Below are 26,999 nucleotides of genomic sequence, written 5' to 3' on the forward strand. Positions count from 1 at the left end.
ACTTACTAGGTATTTGTAAGAATAGTAGAATGAATAATGATTAGAAGCATTGTCTACTGTCATTCAGGATTTCCTGGAAAATGAGGTGGCTAACCAGATCTCAAGGGTTCTCAACACAAAAAGAAGATGCAAGTAATGCATAACAGAACTGCCAGAATGCATACTGACTTTTATTTTAATTACAACTCCCTAGAAAAGACCTGATGTCAAGGAAATGCAAGTTTCATGGAGATACTAAATTATTTCATCTTCTATTTTGTTAAATCTTCTTCACCTTCAGTCAAGGAAGTGAACGCAAAACAGAAATGGGTGATAGGATTCAATTGCAAGCCTTATCACAAAATAAATTGAATGATAAAAACTGGAGGCTGTCCCAGTAAACAAAATGGGAAAGTATTTTGAAACTGAATTAAACATATGTTTTCTTTCTTTATAGGAGACTATAGTAAAACAAAAAAACCTCTTATTTTAGTGATCTCAGTGGTATTTTTTCCAAAGAGTCAACCACTTGACCACTTTATGCTTACTCCCATTGTTGATCTAGAATGAATATTATCCCATAATTCAAGAAACTGTTATTATTTCTGGTAACATTGATTTTTTCGGGTTTTTTTACAAGTTTCTTTAATGATTACTGAAGGTTCAGCTAAGTGGTTATTCAACTGTTTCAGAGTTCAGAAAATCAGTTGATCTTTTATACCTGTCCTTACTTAACTTTCTCAGCTTACTGAACCTTCTCAGGAACCTTCTAGTGACGTACTTCTGATATTTATAGCACCTACCTCCTCATGATTCTTATATGATTTCAGTTTTTGCTTCTGATGTACTACAGCTTGCAAATCACTTACGACCTTGTATAAATTGTTATAAGCTCAGTGTAAATTATACAGCTGAAGAACATATCTGCAAACCTCCAGGTTCTGTTTCGTTTACTGTCAGTAAGTCCTCTATAATTGTAAAACAGATTGTTCTTGTTTGTAAACAATTATTTTTTTTCTGAAGACCTTAGAAAACTGTTTGGAGACCTTAGAAAACAATTAACTCATACCTTTCTGTTTCTGAACTCCGCTTCCTTAAAGATACGTGAGCATAGTTTCATAGTTTCCTCACTGACTCTATTTCTGTTTATTTTGGCCCTTAAGATCTTCCTTCAAGCAGTGTAATACCTTGTTCAGAAGGAACTGGCATGATTTCCCTGGGTACTGTTGCACATGAAGCCACTTTTTGTTGTTTGATAAAGAATAAACAAGAAGGGAAGTTCATATAAAATAGAACACTGTTAACATAGTGCATAGGAGCACAGCACAAAGCCACCACAAGCTAGTATAGACCTGTTAATTGATATATGACCAGCTTAAAACAGATGGTGAAAATCGTACTGCTTTACACAACCACTAGTAAACTTCTGGAACTTGCTGCCAGAGGAGGCTGTGCAAGCAGACATCATTAGTAGGTTCAGAAAAGGATTTAATAGATTCATGGAAAACAGGTCCATTAATGGATACTGTAAGCACTGTTCACCCTGTAACACTTCTAATGCAGTCATGGTCGGTGGTGGGGGAGTGAAAGGTGAATGCATGACAAAAGTGGCCATGCTCACATACTTGCCCTCAGTAGCCTGTCTTATTGCCACTGTCCACAACAGGATGATGGAGCAGGCGAACTGTTGTTCTGATGCTACAGGTCATTTCTTCTATTCTTATGTTCTTCAGAAGGCTTTTGGCAAGGTTTATTTGCTCAGCCACGGTTCTTGCCTGTGGAGCCAGGCTGCTTTTCAGGGCTGAACTACAATCTTTGCACAGTGTTTTGTGCACACAATAGTTGGGGTTAGCAGCAGCTTATTTGTCTCTGCATTGTCTTCCATCTCCCATGTGCTAAAACGTAGTAGTGTCATTTTCTCTAAAAATACATTGAAGTAAAAATGAGCAAGGAAGAAATATTTATGCTAGTAGACATCAATGAACACAAAAAATAGTGTCCTGTGAATCAAATATTTACCAATACGTTAAGCCTGGAAAGCAGGATTTCTAGCCATCAGGAATGAAGTCCTGGAATAGCTTTCATGTAAGACTATTGGGGAAGAACAGACAAATTCTTCCTAATTTGGGGTGTTGTGGTTTAACCCCAGTAGGCCCCTAAGCCTCATCACACAGCCACATTGGGACAGAGGAGAGAACTGGAAAAGTGCAAAAACTTGTGGGTTGAGATAAAAACAGTATAATAGGTAAAGCAAAAGCTACATGCATGAGCAGAGCAAAATAAGGAATTTATTTGCTACTTCCCATCAGCAGGCAGGTGTTCAGCCATCTCCAGGAAAGCAGAAAGAGAGAAACATCACTCTTGTGGCTTTGCCTTCTTCCATACACCCACGGAAGTAAAATTGGAAGCGATCTTCTGGGGCCGAGACTGGAGAGAAAATTGAAGTACAGTGTGATAGTTACCTCTAAGGACTGAAGGGAAGCTGAGTCTTCTGAGGGGAGATGGTTAGCAGATCATCTGTAATACCATAAAAATACAGTGTTTCATGAATGAGAATTGATTATAGATACAGAAAATAGGATGTTGTGGTTGTTACAATTAAAGGTTGAGGTCAGTCAGGATAGAAAGAGCTCAAATACCTAAATTTTCTTAAAAATCAGTACAGATGTGGGTGAGGCCTTTACAGAAAGGAAATAAATCGCTGAATAGTATCTTCTCTTGGAATTTTCCTTTTAATAGCATATGACATTACTTCTTCCCCATCTAATGTCTCTTTATTGGCTATTTAAATAGTATATTATTTAGTAGAAGGATGCTGGTATGCTTCTTTTCCACATGATGTCTACCAAGAAACATAATTTTTCTGTGTCTCCCAAAATGTCACCTGTGATACAGAATTAGGATAAGTGTAATTTTTTACACTTACTTTGTTACAGAGAGCAGAATCCAACACACCTGAATATAACATTTTTCATGTAAGACATCTTTATGCTTACCAACAAACTCTATTTTACAGAAGCCCAAAAGTAAGGCTAAAAGGGCTCAGATATCATCTATGTTAAAAATAAACAAGGCCAAATGAATCAACAGTTTGGCATAAAAAGACAAAGCATGAAAAATGCTTACCAGGAGATACAAATTTGGAAGATAGAACCAACCTACTTATCATGTGTATGAAGGAGATTATGAGGTTGCCTAATCAAGCACTCTGTTCCAGAGTGTGATCAACCTAGATTTTTTCCCAAAGTATTTGGTGTCATAGCTATACAAGCAACTGAAGAGTTGAGCTAAATCACAGCACCATTATGCTCCTCATGGTGCCTTTGTGTGAAGTGTAAGATGTCTGAAGTGTTGCATGAGGTATATGCATAGATGTGATGTAAGGATGAACACCACAGGAGGTGACAGTGAAAGGGTAGGAGCAATGGTAGATGTTTATACAATTAAGTTTTAGTGACATTTTCTAGGTACAGTAAATGCCATACTTCATTAAATTTTCTGGACCAAATTCAACACTAAGTTATGCGCTTTAGTACCATATTGAATTCAACAGGCATAGAGGGGCTGAAATCACCATTAACTATAGCCACCTGTTATTTTGTCATGCCATACTCAATTATTTTTATTTAGCTCTTTCAGTTGTATGAAATAAAACTGTCAAAGTTGTCAAGAGCTCCAAGAAATGAAGCCTCTAAGCTGCTGCTCTGAAATTTTTAATATTTCTTCCAATAAAGATCCTTGTGCCTTAAAAATCCTGCCAGAAGCACATTTGGTCTGATAGTTTGACAGAACATGAACCAAAGGCTTGTGGATAGTTAGTAGAATAGATAACTGCAAATAATACATCATTTATCTGCATAGATCTTGCAATAGTACATTCAATAGTATAGATATTAAAAACACACATTTCATTAGACAACTGCCTTTAGTGTGCACACAGTAAAATGTTACCCTTACTATAGCGCATTCAGGTGTACAAAAATGCATTCAGATATACAAAAATGTAATTAAAAATGCTTGGGGTTTTAAACTAGAGAACTTTTGAAATAAGTGGTAATACTCAGTACGGTCCTTTATGATTTTCTTCCCTTGGAGCTAAGGTAGCCTGCTATTTCATGGAAAGTTTCAGCATGTGTGAATGGATCATGGAATGAATACAGGTTTCTCTTTGTCAAAGTGGTTAGGAAGAAAGACATTTAACTTTCTGGGGCATATTGAATACTTGAATGGATCATTTAATTTATTGTCCTTCGTTTGATTACATGTGTTGAGAACAGAGTTTTCTCAAGTTTCTGTCATAAACCAAAGAATTTAAAACTCTCTAAGGATGACTAGAAAGCTTTTTTGGCATTGTGAATTGTGTGTTATTTGTAAAATATTTATTTATTAACTTATTTTTCAAAAGATCTTTTGAATTTTGAAATATTTTGAGATAAATGAATCCTACTGTTTTGAAAGTGCCAAATGGATTTTTTAACTCACTTTAAAAAAATTTTCTTTGAACAAGGCCTTTCCAATGTCAGTTTTTCTTGGAAGATTCCGGTAGCATCCCATTTCAGCCATAGGTCCACAGGAGAACTTTCTTTTCTTGGCTTCAGCTGAATCCCGAGTAATCTTGTCTTCATAATCACCCAAGGTCAAAGGGACATCCCAATACAAGATTCAGCATTTCTCACAAAGGAAATGCTACACACATTCTCTGTCCTACTTAAATTATTTTGAAACTGAGGAAGACAATCAATTAAATTGTTGACAGATGCAAAGATCTAGAGGTGCAAAGATCAGTTACAGCATGGTAGAGTTCCTAGATTCCATTCCTAAAATATCTTGTTATAGAAGTAAGAAAGGTTAACAGTCAAGCCAGAGGAGTTGCTGGACCCCACAAGAAGAGGAGCCCTGTCTTGGGTTTGTTTGTTGTTTTTTTTTTTCTGGGGAAGAACACTGAAGAAATTAAGTTCAAAAGAGGAGCTGCTCTGCTTGCAGGAGAGACCTTCTGTCTCCACTGTTTTGTTGGAAGGGGAATATGAGCAAATACTCACCAAAGGCAGATTTTCCCCCGAAATTGATCCATATAGTTCAAAAGAAAGCAGAGCCCAGTTTGCTGTCTCCATTATTTACCTTTTGCGGTGGTTATTCAGTTTCTCACAAACTCCTCTTTGAGAGGAAAGTCAAGAACTCCTTTCAGGCAAGAGCTCTGTAAAACCAGTCTAAACTATATCAGTCTTCTTCCTGATGAATTTTTTAAATGAGACACATTTGTCACCAATTTCTCAAAGTATCTCACTTCACATCTCTAGCACATGGAATCAGTATGTGCCACGATAGCACTGGCATATCCCCTGGTCTTCAAGCTTCCTTCTGAGTTGCCAGAGGGTTCTGTGTCTTGTCTCTTGCCAAACAGAGAAAAGGGAAGAAATGGAGGAGGCCTCCTGTCAACTTCTTAACTCAGAAACTCTCACCAAACTGCTTGCATAGATTCTGTGGTGATACAGTTTCAGCATCAAGCATCCTATGTTGTTCAGCTCAATCCCACATACCTGGTCATACTGGAAAGTGTTGTTCAGACACTCTATCTTTGGAAGACTCATGTTTTAAGTTTTTTGTAAAAAAAATCAAGATGTTATTAACTTTTTTTTTAAATAGGCATTTTATTAGCATTTGTTGAATTACATACTGTATACCTTATCAATTATTCATTTTCTAATCACTATTAAAGCATATAATCCTCATAAGGTTGTTTATAATGATTCAAATTAACCTGCATTTAATTAAGAGGGTTGGTGTTATAGGATTATAAGATTTGAGAGGTATCCAAAGGAGCAAATTTATTTCCTAATGTAATTTTAAAGTTTATTCATCTTAAAGGTCAGGGGAGGGATAGACTGTGTAAAGTGAAAAAGGAGATTGAAGTCTCAATCCCAGGAAAAAAAGTGTCAATTAAACATGTCTTTGAATGGCTAATTTAAACTGGTTTGTTCTTCAGAGAAGGTTTGGAGGTCCTGAAAGTAACTTAAGTGACTTGTGCTGTATACAAATTCTACTGTTTCTTTTGTACAGTTCATTGTCACTGAGGGTATCTTCAATTTGTTCATCATTCTTCTGGTGGGACTATTTGTGAATATGATTCTTGTGTATTAAGTTAATTTAATAAATTCAATCTTTTATAATTCCTAAACAAAGATTACTTATGCCTGCTGCACCAACAGACTCACGTCTTTGGTATCATTTATCTCCACTAATAGATGTCAAAGGATGGACTTGTTTATGTTAGTGATTAGCATGCTGGGATTAGATCGTCTTTCATCATATTGTTTATATTTTCAGGAGGTGAGTGCTTTCAAAAATAAAAATAAAAATCCAGGGTGCTTCCCTGTTTTACTTCTGCATTGTCCACTGAAACAAAGCCCTTGCAAACCCTTGTTTGCATGTAGCTAACAGTTGTACCTGCACATAGGCTTTGCTTACCCAACTAAAACACCTGATAGATCATAATTATATGCATGTTGCTAAAGGTTGGTGGCACTTTCTCTTTTTTTTACCAGTATGCTAAAGAAGCTTAACTACCTTAAGATCAGTCTTAATTGTAGGAGTTCAAACTTCTCCTTTTGCTGTTAGGAATATGAGAACAATATATTTTCTAGGACCTCAGCCTGTCCAATGCCTTTGTGGAAAAAAACTTGAATTGAGTTATGACTCACCGTCAGTTTATATGACTCTGTATAGTAAGGAGAAGTTCTCCAGAAAACCCGTTGGCAGCCAGGTCAAGGGAGAGTCATTAGCTCCAACTTAACATGTAAAGGTATCTGAGGTGACTAGATATTTGGGAAAGGGACAAGAGATCTATAAGAATCCCTGAAGATTCTTGTGGAAATTCATGTGGAAATAAAAGTTTTCAGCCTTGAGTATATTGTTGGCAGTTTACAATTCATAAGAAGGGCAGAGCCCTGGGAACACAGTGAATCTAAAGGTACGGCTTTTGCACCACATACACAAAAAAGTTAACCAAATTTTATCAAAACACTTTCAAAAGTTAGCTAGTTCTGCTTTAATCCTGGCTTTTGTTTGCCCTGTTTTTAATCCTGTTAATTAGCGCTTGCGTATTTCCAAGTAACTCACTTCCAGATTACTAAGGCTGCTGCCAAAATTGCATTGTTCATTAAATTCTCTGTAATATTAGCTTTTCTTAGCAGTTCTAATATAAATAAAATTCTTGCCAGATATTTTTGGAAGAGAGAAAATACTAATACTTGGCATGTCTGTACCCTTCACAATTTTTTTTAACAGACATTCATTTGCAGATATTAGCTGGACTAAACTGCTTTATACCTCTCTTAGATAGATTATGCAAATTCAGGGATTACAATAGAGGTACTTGTGTGGTAAAAAAACCGGGTCTTTTGAGAGGTGGTCAATTGTGTTTAACACTGGTCGTGGTTTAACCCCAGTTGGCAACTAAGCACCACGCAGACGCTCACTCATTCCCTCCAGGTGGGGTGGGGGAGAGAATCAGAAGGGTAAAAGTGAGAAAACTCATGGGTCGAGATAAAGACAGTTTAATAGGTAAAGCAAAAGCTGCACACACAAGCAAAGCAAAACAAGGAATTAATTCACTGCATCCCACTGGCAGGCAGGTGTTCAGCCATCTCCAGGAAAGCAGGGCTTCATCACACCTAACAGTTACTTTGGAAGGCAAACACCATCACTCCAAACCTTCCCCGTTCCTTCCCCTTCCCCCAGTTTATATGCTGAGCATGACTTCATATGGCATGGGATATCCCTTTGGTCAGTTGGGCTCAGCTGTCCTGGCTGTGTCTCCCCTCCCAGCTTCTTGTGCACCCCAGCCTGCTCGCTGGTAGGGTGGTACAAGAAGCAGAAAAGGCCTTGACGCTGTGTAAGTTCTGCTCAGCAGTAACTAAAACATCCCTGAATATCAACAGTGTTTCTAGCAGGATTCCAAAACACAGCCCCATACTAGCTTCTGTTTAGAAAATTAACTTTACCCCAGCCAAAACAAGCACATACTACAGTTTCAATCCAGTAGGTGTTTTATTTGTATGCTCAAAACAATTTCAGTTCCTCAGCTCAAGTAAGCATATCTTTTAAAATTAATTCCGTTCCTACCTGTAGTATATTCTTTATGTGTTTTCCTGTGTAGGACTAGACTGATTATTAAGTGATGTCTAACAAAATTGGAGAAAATAAATTTCTTCAGTAACAGAAGACTGGTTGTACAAAATCATTATATAAACAAATTAATAGCGATACAAAATTGTATCATTACTTTGAATATGTCATTTGCTGATATATGTGTAATGCACTACTTTTTTACATACCATAGAATGCTTATAAAGAGTAAGTAGATGATCGTAATCAAAACAATGATAAATCTTACACTAGTATCTGCTGGTTTCATTCAAAGGCACCCTGAAGCACTTTGCACACTGTCATATATAGGAAAAGAAATTAGAAATAGAAAATTACACTGAGATTTCATCAATATCTCTTGGTAATAATTACAGGATTTGATCAGATTCTTACATCTCCCATTTGGCTATTAATAGGAATATGACACACTCTACATTCAATCTTTATTCTCCTAAGGGGATTTTCTTTGGTGAGGAAAAACTTCAGAGACTTTCTCCACCCTCTTAATGTGCAAAGTCTTTAAATACCAGCAGAAGCATTATCACTTGCAGGAATTGAGTGTTCCAGATGTGATTATTTCTAAGTGTGTAGTACAAAGTCAAGCATTTTAATCAGTCTTTGGTTTATAATTTTTTTGACTTTGTCAGCGCTGATTAGTATGTCCAGAGTAACTACAAGTACCTTAGAAAAGCATAACAGAGCCACTCAGTCTCTTGAACGTATTTGTCTTTTTGGTGCAGGCTTAGGCCAAAAGCTATCATTATCCCCTTTTTGTTAAGAGCAAACAAACTAGGCAGGTTTTGCTGGAGAAAAGACAATGCATTTCTCTCAACTCTTAGTCCAGTACTCCCAGCCCTCAATAGCTCCTGTGCAGGAGAGAATGCATTTCCTACAATGAGACAAGTATGCGATTAACAGAAAATTATGCTATTCCTGAAAAGAACTCTAACATTTAGATTTATTGTCATAGCAACAGCTTTAAAATGACCGTATCACTAACTGCATAAATAAAATATTAAAATTAATAGAAACATGGTCAGTAAAGGGGGAGAAAATCATTAGTGCTCCTTTTTATTTGCTTCAAAGTAGGTGAAGGCTATTGGTGACAGGAAAAGGGCTGCCCTTTGACATCCTTATTTGGAGCTGAAATATTAGTTCTTTTTGTGAGAGGGGAAGGAAAGAAGAGAAATGCCAATAGTTTTCTTTTTACTGCTCTTTGAAGAATTCTTTATTTTAAATAGACACGTCCATCTTTAAAGCATTCTTTGAAAGAGTAGCAATCAGCAGAGAAAGCCAGTCTCAGAGGAAAATCTCAGAAAGAGTGAAGTGATGACCTACATTTATCCTCTATTAGAAGGGAGTGGGTCCCACGGATACAGGTCTTTAGCAGAGATAGAAGATTAGGTCTATATACCTGGCTTTGTTATTCACTCTTTTCTTTCTTAAAGGGAAAGTCCTTTAATCTCCCTTTTCTTATATTGCCTGTATCCAACTTGATGAATACGATATCTTTTTAAAGGGCATTGCTATATGTGGGTGAAAAGTGGTATGCTACAATTTAACACAATCTGCAGAAGCAGCCTCTTACTCCTCTCCATTTTCCTTCCTTTCCAGCAGTACCCTGTAGCAGCCTCACTGACATAGCACCTAGTATAGCTGTGTCCAACCAGAAAGGGTTAATGATCTCAGCAATACAAAGGGCCTATGGAGAAAGGCAAATGCTCTGAAGGGAAAGAACGTAGGGTTTAAGGGAAACAGTCGTCTACTACTTGAAAAACTCTAGTAATTAAATGTCTAATTACTTTCTTCATCACAGAGAACAGACAGGAGTTCCAACTAACTGTTGTTGGAGAATGTGATGGTTATTTTGTTAATTGCTTTAGTTGTGCTTCTTTTACAAAGAATGTTCTGCCTTCCATCTCTTCAGAAGGACCTGGTGAGAATGATGACTGGAGACGCTACTGGAAAATACTACCATGCAGTGGAAAACTCCGAGCATTACCACAGATCATGCAGATACCAGCTGTGCTTCCAAGTTGTTAGCAGTCTAATGATCATGGAGTTATCCAAGTTAGAGATGAAAAAGACTTCCAGTTTCCTGACATTACCAGTTCTCAGTTATATTCATTGAGTAACTTTTCCATTTCCTGAATTCATCTTTCATCCTATGGTATTTTTGAACAAAGGAATTAATTTTTAGATCAAAAAGTTTCTTACTTTAGATACTCAGTTAAATGGCAAGGTACATCTAAAAAGGAAGAGAAAAAAAAAAGGAGAGAAAAGCCAAAAACTATAGTCCTAACACTATATATAGTACATTTTTTCCTGTGTGGATATTTTTGGCCTTCCATGTGTTCATGTAAAAAAAAAGCAAAACCCCAAAAAATCCACCTGAGTGATAAGGTACCGAATTAAATTTAGTTTATTTTATTTTCTGTTTGGAACAAACAGCACTCAACATGCCATCTGGATTCAGCTCTTGAAATGATAAAGGAAAAATGTTATAATGGTGCATAGTGATTTGGTCTAGGCATGATAAAGGCACCAGATTACTCACTGCAGTAGAAATAAGGAGCTTTTAGAGATTACTATAAATTGAATTTTGGTCATCTTTCTAACTAAAATGGGGTTTGAGCTGCGTATTCATGGTTAGGTTCACAAGTTTAGATTTTTTGGACTTAGGCATTTAGTGTTAGAAATGACAGGACTAAGATGGCAAGCCTTTTCAGATAATTAGTCTTTAATTTCTCTTTTTAAATATAATACTAAAAATGTTAAATATAAAAGAAGCACTGTTTCCTTGGTATGCAGGGGTTGTATCATTAGGATAATAACTGGCAGTAACTAGAGCAAAAAAGATACACTTCTAGGAAGCAGTAGCATGTTTTTCCCCCTCAGAAGACATCAGCAAGGAGATCAACAGCAAAGTGTTACCCACTAGTGTGGAGCTGGTCAGTCTGGAAAGCAGGAAGACCCACATAAGCCCAGATAAGTCCAGGACTAGCCACATAGCAAGCTGCTCCTCTGTGTTCCTGGGTGGCAGTATCTGCTATCCATCCACTGCTATCCAGTAAACAGGCAGTGTTATTGCTCAAACTGACATTGTTTGAGACAGGTTTTTAGATGGTAATACTGTACTGGTATAATTGTTACACATCTATTCTTTTGGTGCTGAGTTTATTGAACAACAATAATGATCAAGGAAATTATTTTTATATATTTCACAATCGCTTTATTTTTCTCTCTCTCTGTAATTCAGGAGAAAAGATACTGGGATGTTGTCATACAAGGAGCACCTACCAGTGAGTCAGGTGGTGGTTGGAGATGTTGACCGGCCTGGGTCTGAAGCCAAGATATCTGTGGGTCCTGTGCGTTGTCAAGGAGATCGTAAGTTGTCTGTTCTTCCACTTACTCCTGCATAGAAAGCAAATTAAATTGGAAATTGGTAACCTTGTAGACACCCTATGTAGGTTTAGAGAAGTGGCTGTTTACTCAGGGACTTTCTTCTGTGAAAGCATGATGTGATTTGAGAAATTTTGTCTATGAAACTGCACATATAATGGCTCATCTTTGCATTTAAAATATTGATATATGTCTTTATTTTATGGTAAATGTGGCAACTTTGATTATTCAACTAAGTTTATGTAGATATAAGCGGTAATACAGATTACATAAGAACATCTCTCAACATCTGTACTTCTGTTGAATGCTCTTGTCAGTGTCATTACCATTGCTATGCATATCACTGTAAACTATGCTTATGGGATATAAATAGTACCATGATGGCAAAACTTATTGCTGTAAATTCTCTTTACGGGTGTATAAAGTTTAACAAGATTGTTATCAATTGTTAACCATATTAGGGCTAGATGTTTCCATGTAAAACATTGGGAGTTTTTAATAGTAGTCTCTGATTTCCAGACTGAGTGCACATCTCTATGCTGGAGGTGTACATCCTCCAGTTTGTTCAGCAGGTGATAGAGTAAATCAGGATAATGGATAAATTTCCACTTCACACACACAAAAAAGTTGGGATGAAGTTAGGAGGATTGTATTCTTCCTTCAATATATTTTGTATTTCAGAAGGTGAAATTCACCACCGAAGGCAGAGCAACAGCTTAAGGCCCTTTTAAATCACACTTCAAAAACTTAAACTCTATGCAGTTGGCACGTTACACTTGTCCTCTGTACTTGAAGGCCATCCTCTTACAAGAGGTCCAGTAAGGAAAGGTTGCCTGATTAATTTACAATAGCTAATGTTTGCATGGTCTGTAAGGAATACAAAATCCATCCTGAGATGCTGGTAAAGAGTACTGTAAGTCAGCCTATGAGATTGCAGTGATGTAGAAATATTGAATGGGTAGGCGTAGTACATGCAAGTTGAACAACCAGCATCTAACATGGCACAGCAGGGACAAGTATGGTTTGTCCTTCCTCCTCTTCCCCTTTACAGCCACATGCTTTCCATCTGCATGTTTCTAAGTACTTTACAAGGAAGGTCAGTATCATTATCCCTGCCTTAAGCTAAAGTAATTAATCCCAACTGAGGAACTCAGTCGGAGTCATCCAGCAGGACTCAAAGTTACGCAGCAGGACAAGTACGAAAGAGAGTTTTCTGGGTCCCAGTCTGGTGCCTCAAAACCCTAGGCTATTGCTCAGTGATATAACTGAATGTGCTTAGCCTCTTTTTCTGTTCGTGGTCTTTCTGGGTTGAGCAAACGATCCTTCCAGCTTTTGTTAATGAATCTGATGCCTAATGAGCAGAAACAAATATGGGATGTTTGCAAACTTTCACATCACCTGTTTGGTGCTTGTTATTTATAGTGTTTGACTAATCACAGGTCAGTTTGTGTTTGTTTTTCCACTATGTTTGACAAATATTTTTGTGATAATCTTACAAGTCATGACTAGGAAATAATGAATACCATTTTTCTTGCACCTGTATTCCTCATATCCTGAATCTGAGTGCTGCTAGAAATACCAGTCTCTAAAGTGTGGGCCATTTCTAAATATTAATGTAAATGAAACCTCATTTGAGCAGACGGTAGCCTTTATTAGTGTGTGACTGAGTGACACAGCCATTTGGGAAACTGAGTGGGTGTATTCCTAACATCCTGATTAATTTAATTTTCTGTTTGAACTTTACAGAAAGAATTTGTAGTTTTAAAAAACCCCTTTGCCTATCAACAAATTTGAATTTACCTCCATGACCATATATTATTGTCAAAAGAGTGGTATAAGTTCTCTCACAGGAGATAATATAAACTCCAATCCTTTGCAGTTAGTAAAAGCTCCCATTTTATATTCTGAGTACATTTACTATGCATTCCCCTTCATATTCTTTCTTGACTACATAAAACAGCTGCTGTACCACAGATCAGTACTGTCTCACCACGGATCAGAGCTTGTGAAAAACAAGGTTTCTGCAAAATATTAAAATGTGCTTTCATTCCAAAGGGAAAAAAGATCCAAAATGCTGAATTTGTGGAAGGGGATTTTAAAAAACAATTAATCCAATTTTTTCTGTATTACATGCATCAAAACCAACATTATTAATACTAGAGGTGTTGACTCTCTTGTCGCAGCACAATAAGTTCAGATGCATGTGTTTTGTATATAGTTATCAGTGTATAATTTTTGAAGGTGGTAAATGAAGTTCAGTTAGAGGTGTGAAGACTGGCAAAGAAATACAGATTTTTGGTCTGGTTGGAAGGAAGATAGAAAAGGCAAGAATGCGTAACCAGTCAAACAAATATTTACCTATTTAGAAGGATTTCTCATTGTGGTTGTAGAGCCTGTGAGTACTGTGACAACTGATCCCATATTGCCCTGAGTGTTGCCATGGCATGTGATGTATCAACCCATAGTCCAGTGATATTTTGCAGCACATGAAGGGCCATATTCTCACATCAGAACTATAGAATAGTTTGCCATGCACTTCATAGCTACTTCTGTGCAACATCTAGAGACACTGCCATGTCACCTAGGCCCAGCAGCAGCCTACCTAAGAGCTCTAAGAATACAGCAGAGCTGCTGGCCTTTGCAGTCCATATGAACAGACAGCCGAAAGCTTGCTATTTGAGGCCAAGGAGGATTAAAGAAAGCAAAGATAGGTGTTGTCTCATGCAGTTCCCTTCCTCCCATACCCATGAAATTCTTAATCAATTAATCAACTGGGGTCACAACAATTAGCTATTCCTACACTATTGACTGACCAAAGTAAATTTGAAAGTCATTCATATCAGTGCCATTTGTTTGACACAAATATTAGGAATGTAGTACACTATTGCAGAATTGTAATTGCTCTCCTATTGCAAAAATCACTAGATTCTTCTTTAAGAAATATAGATTTTATTTTGGTCCCACAGATGACAATTTCATTTTTCTGTTCCTCTGATTTATGACCTGATTAAGGCTGCTCTGGGCAAGCTTGAATGGCGGCTATTGGTGGAAATAAAATCAGAAAATTTGGCCGTGCATGATTATCCATCTCTGTCTTCCAGAGTATTTTTCATATTTAACTGCACCTCACAAAACACTATTTGCATCCTGAAAAGTAGTCAGCAAAAAGGACCTTTATTACCCCTCTAAAGATCTGCTTAAGCTGCCATGTTCTACCAGAATGATGAACGCTCTTCTGGTCATTGTGGCAAAAATCCTATAAATTTTGCCTGGGGCCTATCTTGGCCTTGAATAAAATATCCAGGATGTCTCTTTTCCATTTGCTGTTTTAGTGTTGAGGAATGCTTTCCAAATATTTCATTATTTTTCTAAGTGCTGACCAGCTAGGAGAGCAGACTTATCCAATTTTATGGAGAACAGGTACATAACCAGGATACGGATTCAGCAGGGGTTTTGGCATTATATTGCATCCAAAGATCAAGCAAGGATTTTGAGAAAATGTCAAGTCTACACAGACTTAAAGCAAAGCTGTCCTTCTTGGCCACTGCTGTATGAGCGTTGTACTTACAGAATGGAAATGGCAGTTTATCAGCAGTTTCTCAAGATCCTCTAAGCCAAACCGGAATTAAAAAAGAAAACAGGGAAAACGCATGTCTATGTAACTGTGACATTCACTAGTCCTGAGACTCCTAGTAATACTGGATAAGGAAACTACACTTGTATTTTTCAGGTGAATGTGTTCTGTGCAGGATCTAGAAAAAAGGGCCAACATAGAACGACTAATTAATCAGCTTCATTCTTCAAGTATCTTTGAGACACTGATTAAAATCCCTTTACAGACCTATTACAGTTGTACTAATACTAATGCAATAGCTACCTGGCTGCATTTGGCCTTGTCCAAACCAGGAATAGAAAGACCGTGTCCATCTCTTTATGTTAATCCAGTGTAATGCAAAAGGATACCTCAAGCCTTCTGTTGGGGGGGTGGTGGTGGATCTGTATAAGCTCAGCCTGAAGTGGTAGCTCAAGGCTGCAAAAATGGATCTGGTGATTTCTTCTGAAACCAAACTGAAAAGCTTAGCTTACTATGTTGGAGCTATTGCTACAGAGATTTCATCAATAATCATATTAAATCAAAATTAATTGTGTGACTTTTGGCACCTTTTCAAGACTTTCTTGTCATTCCCCTTAGGAAAATACTGGTGTTCTCAAAGCTCCTATATTTGTAACCTGCTAAGAGTATCGTTTTCCCAAGGACTTCCAAGGATTTTGATTTGAGTCTGTTCTTTATAAGCCCAGAGGGGAAAAGACTCTGCTCTAGATTTGCCTTTCTCCTTGAGTCTTATTTTCCTTTTGTCCCATTTCCGCTACAGCAAAGACAGAATTTAAGGGGAAGATGTTTCTTATACAGCTCAGATTTATGTTTTTTCCATCTCCTCTGGTGTACAGTTTTTACCCTCCCAGTAAGACTTCAATTTCTGAGCTGTGAATAATTTTTTTGTGTTTTACTTCTATTATCTTTAATCTTCAAAATGTGGAGGAGGAAGCAGCTGCATTGACTGTGGTTCTCTCTAAGCTAAGTTTTCATGAAGACCAGTATCAACACTGTTCATGTAGGATCTGCAATGACAGACAAAAATCTCTTTGACAGATGACAGAAATTCAGGAACAAATCAAAACTCGGTTCTTACATCAGTGCATTGATTTTGTTTGTGTGTACGTGTGTGTGACAGAGTGTGTGTGTTCTCAGGGGAAATGTACTTTGAGTTCTTTTATTCAGTGATTTTGGCCATGGCTCGTCATTACTCCTTTCATGACTTGATGCTTTTTTTCATTTACTTCTCAATGGTACTGTTTGGCTTTGTCTTGCACTTTCTTTCACAGTGTGCCAATAGAGTTGGCTTGTTTAATCAGACAGTGGTGTGGAAATGGGCATTTTTTGTGACTCTGGGTTTGAATTAAAAACACTCTGTAGATACATAAAACAGACAGCCACTGCCAGGGTCAGTGCTTACAGGCTGGTATGGTAAGGTGTGGTTTTGTATTCCTTAAGTACTTCTTAGGCACACATGTACAGGTTGGTGAGTCAGAACCGTTGTTACGAAAAATAAATTTACAGTTTCATAGGCACCTTTAGTCCATTTTCATTACATTCCAAAAAGAGGATGCTTCCAACATCTTGAACTTGTTTTTCAGTGGTGCCACCTGAGTTTCAGAAAAAAATAGCACTGCCTTACAATGCAGTTTTCAGTTACACATTAAACTTAGGAAAAAGCAACGTTTTGACTTGGTCAGACCAGCAGTGATGTTAATGTTACATACATAGGTAAGGTAAGCTGGAGAGTATCTTAGCAAAATACCAGTCTGAATTGATAAAAGATCCCACTGGAATTTTAGTAGAAGTGATTTACTTTTACTGTATCTTAGACAACACTCCAGTAATATAGTGTCTTGTCTTACAGGTTACTGGAAGTGAAAGCAGTGTATCAAATGAAAATTAACGTCAGTGATACTCCACAAAAAAAAGAAAACAAACAACTCAAGCCTGAGTGCTTGTAGCTGGCCTCTTAAATGTATAATTAGGTGTGAAAAATGCAAAAATTTGTTTTTTGAAACTTCTGAAGCAGTGATCCCACTGGAAGCTTGCGTGATGGGATTACATATCTGAAGTTTAGACAATTCCCATTTGAGGTGTTAGTTACTTCTCTGCTACTCAGGTTAGAAAACTAATGAAAAAATTTCTTATGACTTTCCAATCAATTGTGATTAGTTCAGTAAGGTAAATACAGGGCAAAACTTGATCCATCTAAGAGTTTAACTGTTTTCCCCATTAACTGTAGCTGCCTCTAGTAAACATAAAAATTTGTCTGCTGAATTTCCACAGCTATTACCCCAGCATGTCTTTATCTGTTGCACTGGATTGTACATTGTGCAATCCAAGTGGAATACAGATTCATCCAAAGAACATCAGGACATTGTGCTCACTGTTTATCATAGTCATTCCGATGCTACCAGCAAAACAGGAAAAAGGAGAGTTTCCTTTCAATAAAAGCAGCCTGACAACCAAGTACTATTTCAATAATTTGACTTTTTTTCAGTGGATTTTGTTGAAGGTGACAAAATAATGATGTTCACTTACAATTTGGTGGGGGTTAAAATCGCTGTGATCATTTTTCATGTGCAGTTGCTTTTGTGGGAGACCCAAGAGAAAAGAATTGCCTACTAGGTCATCCTTCTAAAACTTGCTGAGTAAAAAAAAATCCAGTCTTTTCAGTTGTTTAATATCTGATTTAAATCATGTAATTTCCCATAGCTAAGTCTATCTTTTCACCTTTAACCCTGTTTCATACTGCATAATTCACTTTTATTGTCAAGTTTAACTAGAATTTATTTTAGTATTTATGCTGAAGTGTTTTCAACACCCAGCAGTGCTGGAACGCCCTCCTGCAGTGCTTTTGTGTTTCTGAGATAACTCTTTCTTTTCCCACCTCCCTGGAAATCTCAGACCATGGCCAGTTGTCTCATACAAGTATAAGCCATTCCTGGCCATGTGAATAAAACTTTGTCCTGAATTTTCAGGAGCTGAAAAACCTCCATTGTTCGTATGAATTTAGGGCATTTCTCTCTGCTGAAATATGCAAAGAGGTTTAAAGGTGAACATAGAATAGAGTATTTCCTCTCATGGCTCCTCTTACACAGGTTCTCGTATCCTTTCTAAGCAACAAAGTAATCCAAGTGCTGGCTTTTTGGCTGGTAGTTTTGTCATCCATTTTCATTTGCAACCAATTCTCAGGAGCACTATAATTACACTCAGATGGGATTCTCTGATGTTGTAAATCATAAACCTTTGAGTTATGTAAGTTTTCAACACGATAAGCTCTACCTTAGATGTTCTGTGGTAAACAGTACCAAAATTAAGACCTAATGTCTCCAGAATTGCAAATCAGCTTGGAATTGTCTTGCGGTTTGGAGGGTGGGGGGTGGTAGGTGGTGTGAACAGCATTTGAACATGTATGGCTGAAATGATTTAAATTCCAAAAAGTATTTTCTTTCTTTGTGATAATACTTAATCTGAGATAATCATTCTAGATACTTTGCTCCTACTGCTTTGTGTTTGTACAGCAGGAGACATTTTGGCCTAGAAAATTGGGAGGAAAGAGTCTCTAGAGGATTGTAAGGTGTACTGAGAGCTCTTTCTCCATTCCACCCTGAATGTAAGGTTGCTTTTATGTAAGCTCAAAAACCTAGCAAGGAACTGACAAGATTTATGATTTCTGTGTTCATACACTCATCATAAGTTGTCAACATTTCTCCTGTAAAACTCCTTTTTCTGAGGTTTATAACATGGCCATAAAATTCTCTTTCACTTCAGACTTTGCATAAAAGTGTATTCATGGAATAAATACTTGTAAAGTGACCCAGTTTTAACATAAATCATATTGACTCACAGGTAATATATGAATATTCTCTACTGTTCCCCAATCACTGTCAAGTTTTGTTCTGTTTGCTTTCTGAAAGCAAACCCTACCCATGAGCGCTACTCATCTCACAGAGCAAGAAGAAATGGAGATCACATAAAATTTAACCATCATCCTAGAAGGACGTTTGGTTTTATGTCTGACTGAAGCAGCAGGATGCTGCAAATTGTGTAAGAGAATAAGAGAAAAGCAGAGTTAAAAGTATAATTTGGGCATATTGGGGAAAACAGTGCCCTGTACAGTTTGTGCCATACGCAGGTCAGTAATCCAAGCTAAAAAAGAAAAAGAAACCCTTTAAATGGGACTGATCTTGTTTGAATACTTAGAAGAGAGATCCTTTTAACAGCAAGCATTGACTCTTGATGTAGTTTGACCCCTTGTTTTTAACCCTTTTCAAGCTTTGCCAAGATCTGGTAGAGTTTGAGTGTTTGGTTCAAAAGAGGGAGACCTATGCTGCTTTTGCCTGTACCTGGTGGTGTATGAAAGTATTACAGAACACACTGTTATTTAGTGTGTCTTTTCATGATGAATACAGTTTACATTGCTGGAGACTCTCCCTTAAAGACAAGAAATCAGCATCTTCTGAGGATCTCTTTTGAAGGGAAATACATTTAATCCTTGTCGTCTTTACTGTGTTCTTTCCTGCAAGTTACTTTTTCTGTGCGCTCTTCACTGTCTTTTAAAATGAAAGTCACATCTGGTTTACACATATATTGAATTTAGGTATGAGGAATAACATAGCTCCACAATTTACATTTCCACACTTCCCAGATTCATTATGAAATGTAAACCAGACAGTGACAGAGACATTTTACCTGGTTTAAGGTATGAATGGACCTCCATTAATTCTCGCATGCAATTCTACCTAAATATGTATGTTGATATAAACTACAGAAGGCAGTTCATTCAAATTTCACAGCAGTAGTACTCTTTTAAAAAGTTTTAAAAAGTTACTCTTTTTATATATTTTCTGAAGTAATTAAAACATATGGCAGTTAATGCCCATGATCAATTCTCCAACAAATCGTAAAAGATAAAAATGGTGAAACTCCATAGGGGAGTTATGTTTCAGAGATATAGAATTCAAGTGCAATTAAGAGCTAATTTTGTTCAAATTCCCCTTATCCTTATGGTTTATTACAGGTTAGTTTTCTCTTCTTTAATGCAAAAAAGAAGTATCTGAATTATTTAATGTATTATCTCTAAATTCCTAGGAAATGTTTTATGCAGTCATTAGTCTGATAGATGACATAGAGTAGCTGTTTGTATTAAACTCAAATCCTGTTAAAGTTATGTTTTAATTATAATTTCAAGCATTTTATCATCTATGTGATTGTAATGCATATTAGTATCTTATCACTTACCTATAGCAAAGTAAGAAGGCAATTGTGCAGGGTACAAAATCTAAGAATGAAAAGATGAAACAATTCCTATGGTATATAGAGAAGCAATGAGAAGGAGGTGCCAGTAAAGCAATAAGGAACTAGGAAAACCTGAGACTAAACTGGAGAAGAGAAGTTGCTGGAATCCTGTCTATCACATGCACAAATTGACGGTCAAATTTCACCCTATAAGCCTGAATAATCTCAGAAATTAATTATAAAATGGAGGAAAATATCTATATTCATTTTTTAGGTGGAACTCCTCCTCACTTTAATACTTTTGGCCTGTGTATTCCTGCAGCACTGACCGTCATTTAAAGAGCAGAAAGAGCAGAAAAAGGCAAAAAATGATTGAAGGTGGGGTAGAGTGAGGTCAGTTTCATTCATCGCTATGTGTACGTTATGCAAATTCAGTCTTATTTAGACATAGATAAGTGAGTGGCTGCAGGATGGAGCATATCCAGTTATAAAGGAGCTCGTCTAACCTTGCAGCACCTGGCACACAACAAAAGTAACTCAGTAACACTAAGAAATGCCCAACCACCCAGATGGAGAAACTAATAAAGATGTTGGGGACCCTCGATGCTTGTTAAACTTGCACCATTGATCTCAGTACTAGAGAACCAAGTTAACTCTAATTTGTCTTAATACAAGATTTTGAAATAGCTGAACTTTTTCTATCCTATGGTTGAATAAAAAGGAAGGTCAGGTGTGTATTCCACAACCATAGCTGCACTTCATAATGATTTCTCATCCCACAGGCTCCTCTCCCCATCCTTTAATTGTACTGCTGAATTCTGACAGCTTCTGTTCAAAACACTCCCATCATCAAGTCCTGTTACATGTATATATACACAGTATTTGTGTATATACTCTGTGCTTACTAGGGTTTTCTAAGGAATGTATCCTGATCCTTCTCTTGAAGAAGAAGCAGGTCATTCTAGATTTTTATGTAGATCCATGACGTGGTCCCCAAAGGAACAGTTTTAGTTCTATTAACACAGGGCTGCAAAGTTGTGCATTTTAGGCAAGTGGTAAGAAGTCTGACCTGGGGAAAGGGAATATGACAATAGCTTGAGAAGAGTAGAATAGATACAGCGTGAAGAATTAACCTATTTCTTTTCTCTGATCTACTTTTTAACATTTTTTTCTGACCTTTGTCTTCTATGGAAAAACTTGCAAATGTGGGGGGCGGAAGGGCTAGAAAACTGTAAGAGAAACACAAAGAATTGCGTACTTACTCCCTTTTCCATTGATGATGTCACGGAGAACTTCTGCTATTAAATTTGTGGGTTTGAACAAGCTGGGTTCCAAATTAAAGTTGCAACCCATGAGGTGCCATAAATGCAATATCTAGAGAGCAGGTTTCAGAGGAAAGGTTGCAATTCCCCTTCATTCTTCCTCTTTTCCGTACTAAAAACTTACCTTTTGTGAGGTGTCTACTTGGTTCTCTAAGGGAAAAAAAAAAAAAAGAAGATATTTGAAATTGCTGATAATTTTAGTCAAGGTTTTAACTTTGAATCAGCTCAGACAGAATTAAAAGGAGACAAGTGGAAAATCCTTTACTTTACAAAATTGTATTCTTATTCTCATTAAAGCAATTCAAGGCATTTCTATCCATTTACTGATAGGAGTTTACAGTAATCTGTACTTCGAAAGACTTAGCTAAACTTGCAGAATCATGAAGCTTTCAGCTTTATGATATTAAGCAGCAAATTCTAACATTTTTATATGCCTGTATTTCAACTCTCATTTGTGAAGAATCAGCTGCACATCTGATTTGGTGTCATTCAGAGGAGCAATATTTTTCATGAGAACAGCTTTCAAGAAAGCAGTTATGGAAAGAGAGGCAATAGTGACTTATGGTTTCAAAATCTTTTTTCAGCCTTTTCTTTCACTAATCAATTTCCAACGTGCATACTGTATCTATATTTTTTTATTTACCATTGGTTTAATGAAATGCTACAGATGGAAAACTTTTGCCTTATCACTGCAAATAATTCTGCTTTTTAAATCTGAGGAACTATATCAGTGTAAATCAATTATTAGCCACAGAACACAGTTCATTTATCTGTGTTCCATTCACTTATCTATCATTTATTTTAGATTTGCTATGATAAGGTTAAATTTAAAACAATTTATTGTTATGAACTGTTATTGTATATTCATATTTTATATGCAGGCAGAAGTAAACTCAATCCATAGTTGGTAGAATATCTTCCAGGAAAGTTGCTTCCAAAAACATGGTAGAGAATGGATTTTCCCAATAAATATTTTCATTTCCCATCCCAAGAGGTGCTAAAATTCTCAGAAACACTTGCCATACCAACACTGAAAAATGGAAGAAGTCATTTGAAACAGAACACATTGGTTATCAAGCCCAGTTTCAGTTGATAGTAGGACGTCATTGTGACTTTGACTTTCGACATTTTACAAAACAGCCTTTTCAGCACTGTTTAATTATATTTAATAAATAAATAGGTTTTGAACTAAAAGACTTTTTAAAATGTCCAAATCATAGTAACATTTTCAAAACAATCATCTCAGCGTAGCTATATCTCATGAAGTTTCAATAAGCTATCAGTTTCTTTCAAAATTTTCAAAAGCTTAAGTATTTTGTAACAATGACAAGGTCTTGTTAGAAAATATGTAACTAAATGAAATATTTGCTTCATGGCAGGGACACTCCTTTCTTTTCTTTAAGTACAAAGTAATTCCCAATGCTGAGATGGAGACTTGTGGGTTTTTGCTTTTGTAAACTAAAAATAAACATTCTTGCATTAGCTTCAGCCCTGTGTAAATTATCACATGACTAACTGATATTCTACCTATTCATATTGTGAAGATTATCTCTGTGTATCACCATGCAGAGAGAGCTCTCTCCTGTTCTCTGTACATACACTGTACTTCAGGTGGCTAATCTGATTGTTTTCCATAATATCATAAAGTAACTTTGGGATCCCATAAGGACAGCCAGTAATTAAATAAAAATATTATCATTGTACAGTGCATTGCATCTATCCCAGTCTCTGAAAATCTGTAGTAGTCCAAGATACAACCAAATAAAATTAATATGCTTAAAGCAATAGGCAGGATTTCAGAAAAATGGAAACCAGCATCTGAAGCTGTAAGTTCAAGACATAGGTGTGTCATTGTTAGCAACTTGTTAACAACTTCCCATGGCAACAAGAATGAAATGGTCTTTTGTTGAGGATTTGCTTTAATCCATGAACTGTTTGAACATTTAAATAATAAAAATGTGTAGACTTCTGTTATTGTAGTTCTTTCTCTTTTTAGCCCTTAGTTGATAAAATTCTTTTGCATTGTACTGAAAATATTTTCAAAAGGGTGGGACAGAAACTACCAGTTGTTTGAAGAGGGCTTGTAGAAGCCAACAATATCAAACACAGCAATAAAGCAATATTTCAAAAAGCAGAGAATACGCCACCTTCCAGTCAGAAAATCTGTCAGATGGTGCCACAGAAAAAGAAAAAAAGGCACCTTTTTGTGCTATTGTTGCAAATTGCTTTATATCTTTCCCACCATCCAGAGCAAGAAAATAAATTCTTAAAGATCATAAAATATATTTTCAAGTGCTTTTGAGCTCAGCTGCAAGAATAGAGCTTAGGCTCTTAAGTTAATTTAGTTTGGAAAGGACCTATGGAGGTAATTTAGTCCAATTTCCTGCTCAAAGCAGGACTAACTTCAAACCCCAATCAGGTTGCTTAGGGCCTTTTATTTTCATTTCATGAAAATTTCTGAGGATGCAGTTTCTGCTGTCTCTCTGGGCGCTTGTTCCAGTTCTTTAGCACTCTAATTGTGAAAATATTTTCCTGTATCCAATGGGAATTTTCTGTGTTGCAATTTGTGACTGTTGTCTCTTGATCTTTTGCTTAGTGCCTCTGAGAAGAGACTGGATTTGTCTTCTCTAGAACTACCCGTTAGGCAGTGAAGGCAGCAATTAGCTTCCCTCTGAGCCTTTCTCAGGATAAGCAAACCCCCTTTCCTCAGATTCATACATCACATGCTTCAGTCCCCAAATGCTTGTTAAATATGTGATATCTTGTAAATCAGGAAAAGGGCAGAGATCACATGCTGCTTGGTTTTCATGAGTCAAGGTCTGTAAGTTAGACCTTTCCTTTTCCTGGGTTGTAAAGGACAATCCTGCTAACAGATAACTGCTATTGATGCAATAGCTCAACCAACACGGAAGATGTCTTTTGACATATGATAGTTCTCTCTAACTGCTGCCAACCACATAGCCAAGCAGCAGAGAGACTTCAGCACGATTCAAAGCACTTAGTTTGTGTCTGTCTAGCAATCACAAATCTATAGTGTTCAGAGGAAGGGATTGTCAACACAAAAATAACCCTTGTTCCTTCCTGATCCTCAGTAGTGTGGAAGCAATGTAATGTATATTGCAAACAGTAATCCAATCTCTTTTCAACATCTTGTGGGACACCCAACAAACTAGAGACCTAAGGGTATATATTAGAAGCTGCATTATCCATCTCCACCAATTCTCCTGGAATCAGTTACATAAACTTATGAAAATCCCATCATGTAAGTCTCCTGTCTGCAAAAGTATTTCAGTGTGTCATTCCTCAGGTAGATAGAAGACAACTTCTAATTTGCAATCAACACAAATTCATGTCCAATCTATACCCTTTTGATATTGTACCTATATGAATCTTTTGCTTAAATACATCTTCCTTCCTAATCAGTACTTCCAAAATGTACGCATGAAGTGTCATCTTGTATCCTCTCAATCTAAACTAACCTAGCCAAACTCTTCTAATTAATTTTTTGTAAAATTTTTCCACTAATCATCCTGATATACTTTCCCAAGTACCAGATCCATTCTTGTATAGAAATCTGACCACAGTCCTTCATTCCACTCAGGTTGCTCAGATGCTGGAAGGTAATCATTGTGCTTCTACGTAGCCAAAATAAGGATTGACCTGACAACCATCTCAAGCATTTCCATTTCTTTGTTATTACTAACAAAGCTACTGCTAGGGATCCAGGGCTTGGGCTAGTAATCTCCACTCACATCCAAAAATAAATGAGCAAAACCCCAAAACAAGAAAGATCCAGAAACAATACGAAGTTGCGTATGTGCTTAGTGATTTATCAGGACAAAACAAGAGAGTGTTCTGCCTCTAACAAATACTTTTTGATGTAGAAAGAAAATGTAACATGTAAGGCTATCAGCCTCAATTCATATCAGCCTTATTCTATAAAATATCATGCATGAAAATAGGGAAATTAGTCCATGATTTGCCATACAAATTTTTTTCCTCTTCAAGCTCAGTATGTAAAAAGCAAAATTATTAATAAATAACATTCCGATATTTCCAGAGTCCACCTGCAAAATTTATTTTTCTGGGCTCCAGGGATTCTGAACTCTGCTGACTGTATTAAATATGCATGGTAGGAAGAATGATTAGACTAGAACTTTCCCTTGAGATCTTTAGAGAAATGGTAGTTTATGCTGTAGATTTATCTCTCCACCTTGTTCCTTGTCCCCTCTCTCCTAATTGTACTCACTTTCTTGAAGAGACTTGGGCAAGTAAACATCATCACTTATCACAGAAAGCAAGCCTGGGGCCCTCCACATCTCTTCTGTTTTATTTACACATGAAAAGTCAGTAGTTCATAGTGACTGAGCTACGATCAAGGAGCTTCCTGAAATTAAATTCATTAGTAAAACAAGAAGCATTCCAGCCGTGCACAGCACAGCTTGAAGTACTCAGCTGAGGAACTAATTAAAGACAGATAGCTGAGTGGGTAATGGATAAACACACATTGTGGGTAGAAATAGCTAGGACAAATACACATACTCCTGTTATATTTGATGGGAAATTAAATTATCACGTATACTGAAATAAATTGAACAATAAGCGTTCTTCTACAGCTTTTAGGCACAGACCATCCTTGGGTGTGAGATGGCAGGCAGTGGGATCAGCAAGTGGAGCTCCTGCAGTGGTGCCTTCTGCAGCTCTCCAGCCTTTGGGTGGTACCCTGCAGCTGCAAGGGTCTGTGCTGTATGCAGCTCTCACATCCTAAGGGGGCCAAAGTCTTCTGAGTCCGCCCTGCATTCTCTGAACATGAGCATAGACCTGTTTGCCCCTATAAATGAGAGGCTTTGAATGACACTTTCTTTATGCACCCCCTTCCCTTACCCATCACTCGTCTGTGCTTCCTCCCAGTTGATATTTCTGTGGGCAGAGTCACCAGTGTAGTACTTGTATCACATACTGGTGCTCAGTGAGAGTAATCAAATAGGTGGTAGGAAATATCTCCCCATTAACATCAGGTAGCACTATGCACCTTCAACTTCTTAATTTGAAGAGCATCAGATTTTTTTTTGCAAGGAGCAGATGCAAATAGCAGGGCTGCCTGTAGCTTTTAGAAGGTTTAATGGTATCGTTTTGTATCAGATTTGTAGATTACAATATGCTGCACACCAGCCATTTCCAGAGGCTGCTTTTTGCACAGCAGTCCGTAAATGAACAGAGAAAACACAGTTCATGACATGAAGGCAGCCAAAAGAGATATGAGCTTTGAAAACATAGATAGAGAAGGGCTCCATGGGGAACTCAAATAGCCA

The 26,999-nt window shown here is 37.0% G+C and overlaps 1 protein-coding gene across 1 annotated transcript in view; it reads left to right on the forward strand.

The window, feature by feature from the left end:
* Positions 1 to 26,999, forward strand: part of CNTNAP2 (contactin associated protein 2) — a 1,177,124-nt gene that overhangs the window by 987,043 nt on the left and 163,082 nt on the right. The window contains exon 15 of the mRNA XM_075083760.1: positions 11,384 to 11,511. Within this exon, the coding sequence (XP_074939861.1) occupies positions 11,384 to 11,511 (128 nt within the window). The remainder of the gene's footprint in view (positions 1 to 11,383; positions 11,512 to 26,999) is intronic.

The sequence above is a fragment of the Phalacrocorax aristotelis genome, chromosome 2 (assembly GCF_949628215.1).
Source record: "Phalacrocorax aristotelis chromosome 2, bGulAri2.1, whole genome shotgun sequence".
Taxonomy (NCBI): Eukaryota; Metazoa; Chordata; class Aves; order Suliformes; family Phalacrocoracidae; genus Phalacrocorax; species Phalacrocorax aristotelis.